At 54.9% G+C, this 5,716-nt stretch overlaps 1 protein-coding gene across 1 annotated transcript; it reads right to left on the bottom strand.

The window, feature by feature from the left end:
- Window positions 1-2,235: 2,235 nt before the first annotated feature.
- Window positions 2,236-3,162, bottom strand: LOC132085213 (olfactory receptor 14J1-like). Its single transcript, XM_059490582.1, has one exon. It carries the CDS (start codon window positions 3,001-3,003, stop codon window positions 2,236-2,238), a length of 768 nt encoding a protein of 255 aa, XP_059346565.1. The 5' UTR covers window positions 3,004-3,162.
- Between the last annotated feature and the right edge of the window lie 2,554 nt (window positions 3,163-5,716).

Raw genomic sequence — 5,716 nt, 5'->3', positions numbered from 1 at the left:
TGGGAAGAAGAGGGATCCTGCCAGGAGTGAGGGGAAGTGAGCAGGATCATCCTGGGAGTGACAAGTAAACTGGAAGCACACGGGCAACAACTGGGCTCATGCTGAGAGCAGGGCTCCTGGAAAGGATGGAGGCAGGGGCCAAACCCAACAAGGTGAGGTTTAACAAGTCCAAGTGCTGGGTCCTGCACTTTGGCCACAATAAACCCTGCAGCACTACAGGCTGGGGACAGAGTGGCTGGACAGCAGCCAGGCAGAGGGGGAACTATAGGGATTGATGGAGAGCAGGCTGGACATGAGCCAGCAGTGTGCCCAGGTGGCCAAGAAGGCCAATGGCTCCTGGCCTGGATCAGGAATGGTGTGGCCAGCAGGAGTAGGACAGGGATTGTTCCCCTGTGCTCAGCACTGCTTGGGAGCACCTTGAGTGCTGTCTGCAGTTCTGGGGCCCCCAATTTAGGATGGACATGGAGGGGCTGGAGTGTGTCCACAGAAGGGCAACAATGCTGGGAGGGGTCTGGAGCACAGCTGAGGGAGCTGAGGTTGTCTTTCCTGGAGAAGAGGAGGCTCAGAGGACACAAGGCAGTGGCAGGGGAAAGATTGGTTGATGATCTCCAAGGTCTTTTCCAACCTTGCTAATTCTGGGATTCTCTGAAACCACCCTTGGAGAAGTTGCAGGATGAGCCCAGGGCCTCCTCTTCAGAAGCTCCAGCAGCCCAGGTCCCTCAGCTTCTCCTGCCAGCCCCAAAGCCCATCCTGTCAGTCCTGCAGAGCCTCTGCAGCTCCTCCTCACTGCCCAGAACAGGGAGCCCCAGAGCCAGACACAGCAGCCCAGATGTGCCCCCCTGGCCTGGGGTGCCTCTGGCAAGGGAGCAGCACGAGGCACTGCAGGAGCCTGCAGACAATTCCTGCAGCACTTGTAGGATGATCCTGCTGCCCAAGGGACGTTCCCATGGTGCCAAGTCAGGAACTGCAATGGGGAGTGAGGCCAGAGAGGAAAGGGAAAACAGGGATAGGCTGTTTGCAGGGGAGGGAACAGCAATGGGCAGTTGGAAGAAATCTGGATCAGCAAAGAGGAAGGAAAGCAAAAGTGAAGGCAGGGAAATGCTCGGGGCAGTTTGGGAGTGGCTGCCGGGCAGCCCTGGCTCTGAGCAACAGCGTCTGCAGTGGGACAGGAAACTCCCAGCTGATGGGAACAAACTTTCTGGCTGACTGCAGAGGCCAGGACAAAGCTGAGTGGTTTCCCTGATGTCCCCCAGCCCTTGCTGGCCCCAGGGGCTGAAGGCATTTGTGCTCCCTCAGGTTCATGTCCCCACAGCAACAGCATGGGGGTGCTCCCCCTGCTCTGTGCAATGCAAACAGGGGCTCCTGAGCCAGTGCTGCTGTGTCTGTGCCTGCAAGGATGGGGCCCCTGTGTGAGCTGGGGGAGAGGCCAGGGCTGCAGAGGGGGGATGTTGTTGGCAGCTCCATCAGGATGCTCTGGGACGCTGCCCTGGGCTGTGCAGCGCACTGGGGATGGATCAGCCCCTGCTCTGCTGCTCCTTCCCATCTGCCCCAGGGCCCTTGCAGAGCCCCAGCCATGCTGTTTGTCCCCAGCCTGCCCACGGCCAGCCTGGGGCTGCTCACGGGGGTTTTCTGTGCTGAGCGTCGGCCTGGGTGTGTTCTTGGGAGAGCCTGGGCAAGGAGCCTGGAGCCCCCAGGCCCTGGCCTGAGGCGTCAGCGCTGCCCCAGCAGTGCCCATGGCCTGTCCCTGCTGCAGCCCCGGCACTGCCACCCCCAGGACTGCGCCCGGCCCCGAGAGCACTCAGGCCCTACAGCAACACCAGGGCCACCAGGGCAGTGGGGCAGGGCCATGGCAGCAGCACTGGCAACACCAAGTGCTGCTGCTGCTGCTGGGCACAGCTGCTGGGCCAGCACTGATCTGCCCCCAGCTCTGCACACAGACATTGCTGATGCAGCTCCAGAGAAGGCAACAAGAGGGGGAACTCTGGTTAAAACTTTGCTTGGAGATCATTTAGCTCCTTTAGAGCCACTGAGAGCACAGCTCCTCATTGACACAGTCTGGAGCCACAGCAAAGATGGAGAGAAATGAAATGAGAAATGGCAAAACCAGTAGCATTTCATTTGGACAATACTAAATAAAAATAAAAATAATGAGAATAATAAACCAACCACCATACCCAACTAGAACAATGAAAGGTTATATTGATTTCAAGTGATTTGCAGAAATTGGCCAGCAGTTTAATGTTTCTGATATTGCCCAGTCACCAATCTCCACACTGCAGCCTTGAGCTCTTGGTTTCTCAAGCTGTTGATGAGGGGGTTCAGGGTGGGAGGCACCACTGAGTAAAGAACTGACAGGGTCAGATCCAGGGATGGGGAGGAGATGGAGGGGGGCTTCAGGTAGGCAAAAAAGCCAGTGCTGAGAAACAGGGAGACAACAGCCAGGTGAGGGAGGCAGGTGGAAAAGGCTTTGTGCCGTCCCTGCTCAGAGGGGATCCTCAGCACGGCCCTGAAGATCTGCACATAAGAGAAAACAATGAACACAAAGCAGCTTGAGGCTACAAAGACACTTACAGCAAGAAGCCAAAGTTCCCTGAGGTAGGATTTGGAGCAGGAGAGCTTGAGAATCTGAGGGATTTCACAAAAGAACTGGTCCAGGGCATTGCCATGGCACAGGGGCAGGGAAAATGTATTGGCTGTGTGCAGCAGTGAATAGAGAAAGACACTGGCCCAGGCAGCTGCTGCCATGTGGGCACAAGCTCTGCTGCCCAGGAGGGTCCTGTAGTGCAGGGGTTTGCAGATGGACACATAGCGGTCGTAGCACATGATGGTCAGGAGGGAAACCTCTAATGACATGAAAAACACAAAAAAAAAGAGCTGTGCAGCACATCCTGAGTAGATGTCCCTGGTGTCCCAGAGGGAATTGTGCATGGCTTTGGGGACAGTGGTGCAGATCATGCCCAGGTCGCTGAGGGCCAGGTTGAGCAGGAAGAAGAACATGGGCATGTGCAGGTGGTGGCCACAGGCTACAGCGCTGATGATGAGGCCGTTGCCCAGGAGGGCAGCCAGGGAGATGCCCAGCAAGAGGCAGAAGTGCAGGAGCTGCAGCTGCCGTGTGTCTGCCAATGCCAGCAGGAGGAAGTGCCTGATGGAGCTGCTGTTGGACATTTGATTTCTCTGGCCATTGGGAGCTGTTCATGGAGAAAAGTCAGTGACCGGTTAGGAGAAACTTCTTCCAGCAAAATCAAAGCCTTTTTCCATAGACCCTTCTCCTGTAACACTCTGACACCCTTTTCAATTTCCAGAAGATTTTTCTTCAGCTCCAAGTTTGGAGCCCTGGCTGGTGCTGCCTGACTGGGACTTCAGGTTCAGGGCAGGTACACACAGAGGTTTTTATAGTTCAGCCTTGCTGTGCAGACATAGGAGGGGCACAGGGACCTGTCCTCGTGTTCTTCTTTGAATCTCTGTTAACACAGACAGCCCTGTCAGCATCTGCCCTCCCACTGCCAGAGAACAGGAATGGTAAAGTCTGTTTGAATGTACTAGTGTTATTTACAGCTTTTCTTCATCTCCCCTGCTGATTATTTTTGGATGTCAGAAACTCTCTGCATTTCTGCTGCCCTCAGGGAGAACAGTGAGTTCTCTGAGACAAGGTGGTGAGTGGAGAAGAAGGGGAGGACGTCTGTCACCCTGTCCTGTTCCAGGATTCTCTAGGCTTTCACCTTTCCCAGACAGAGGATGATCACCCTCCCATGTTTCCCTTAAAAACCATCCTGACATTGCTGAGAGCAGATGGATCCCCACAGTCCATCAAATGTCCATCCCCTTCTCAAGGTCTCAGCCCCACATTTGTACCCAGGACAGGGCTCATTTCACCAATCCAACAGCATTTTCTCATCATAGACCTTCTGTGTCTCACTGTGGGGCTTTTAGATAACACAGAGATGCTACAGACAGGTTTGTATCCTGGAGGGAAGCTCAAAGTTTGGACGGAAATCTCAGGGAGATTCCAGGTGTCCCTATGATGGCATTGGATGAAGGGAGATGCAGCTCCTTCCCTGGCTGCACTGACAGCATTGCCCAGAGCCGGGCACCGGGGACAGCATCACCCTGAGCCAGCTGTGTCCTCTGCCAGAGCCCCCAGTGCCGGGCAGCTGCTCCCAGCCCTGTGCTCTGCAGGGGGAACTGGGCCCGGGGCTGCAGAGCTGCTCCACGGCTCTGCTGCAGCTCTGCCTGCACAGGAGGGGCTGCACGCCTTGGAGCCCCGGCCCTGAGGGCAGAGGCTTGGCCGGGGGCACAGGAGGGAGGGAGCTTGTTCAGATGGAGGGGCTGCACTGGAGGGGATCCTGTGGGCATCTCTAAACTCTCCCTGCCACAGCATTGCTGGGTTTTGTTTTCTCTCATTGCCTGATCTTCTCTCTGCTTCCTGCAGATTTCCCTCCAGCAGGTGTTTCCCAGTGCCTGATCTCTCCCTGCCAGCACTGACAGACCCCAAATCTCTGTGCACTCTCCTTGGCCCTACAGCACCCTGGCTGTTTGCAGGGCACTGGCTGGGGGCAGGTTCTGTTTGCAGATGGGACAAAGGACAGCTCAGACTGAGCCTGATAGGTTCAGCAAAGGGGATGCTGGTGCTGTTCATGGGCAGAGTGGCTGAAAGTACATTAGGGATCTCCTGTGAATCTACAGAACACAAAAATAACAGTTCCAATGTCTCAGGAACTTTTAAAATTTTGTAATTAATAATTCATAATCAATCTTTAATATTATTGCCCCCACTCCCTGCCATTCTCCAATATTAGGAATCCGAAGTCCTTGGAAATGTCCTAATTTTTAATGAAATCCTTGTATTGGAAATATTTTATGACTGACCAGCATTCCTCAGCATGTCAAAGCTTCATGAGCATTTCACCTCCCCTGCACCAGAAATATTCAGAGTTTTACTCACAGAATCTGTAGGCATTGGGATGTTCCAGCTTTAGGAGATCACTCCAGGAGCTGCAGCTGCATTGTCCTGCAGCCAGAGGTTCCTGTGCCAAGGGCTGGCAGTGATTCTGCCCCAGGCACTTCTCAGCACTTCCCAGCCCTGACTGATTGAAGCTCTCTGTGCCTCTGTGCTGTGCCCAGGGTGGCTGCAGGCAGTGCCCCAGCCCTGCTGGGCTAGGAGAGGAGCTGCTCCTCAGGAGAAATGTCTTTTTGAAGATCTTCTTGGTTTGCCAGGAGCTTCTTCTGTGCCAGGAGCCCAGCCCAACTCAGCAGTACAGACACAGCACAAGGACATTAATGAGCTTTTGGGGCTTTGGTGCTGTTTACATCAAACTCAGTCCCTGAGAGAGTGTTCAAAAAACTTCTCAATAGCACAGAGTTAAATTTAAACTCCAAATTTTCTTGAAGTTTTAATAGGTCACACAGAGGGGACACCACTGGGAAAGTGTCGCCAGGTTCCAGGGACAGCAGAACACTGGAGGCGGTGATGACAGCTGGAGACAAACAAGGCAAAGGTGTCTCTGGTGCTGAGAAAACCTGGATGTGTTTGAGGAATGCAAAGGGCAAAGGCCTGAGCCCAAGGGCCTGGCCAGGCAGATCCTGTCCCTCCCTCCTTGCTCAGGGCTCTTCCCGGGATGGGCACTGGCATGTGGGGATGTGCAATGCCAGGGGCAGGAGCATGGGGCGGCCCCTGCCAGGCTGCTGAGCAGGGACAAGGAGGCAATGAGGCCCCAGG

Source organism: Ammospiza nelsoni, chromosome 29 (genome assembly GCF_027579445.1).
Source record: "Ammospiza nelsoni isolate bAmmNel1 chromosome 29, bAmmNel1.pri, whole genome shotgun sequence".
Lineage (NCBI taxonomy): Eukaryota > Metazoa > Chordata > Aves > Passeriformes > Passerellidae > Ammospiza > Ammospiza nelsoni.
This window is presented reverse-complemented; position numbering and strand designations above follow the sequence as displayed.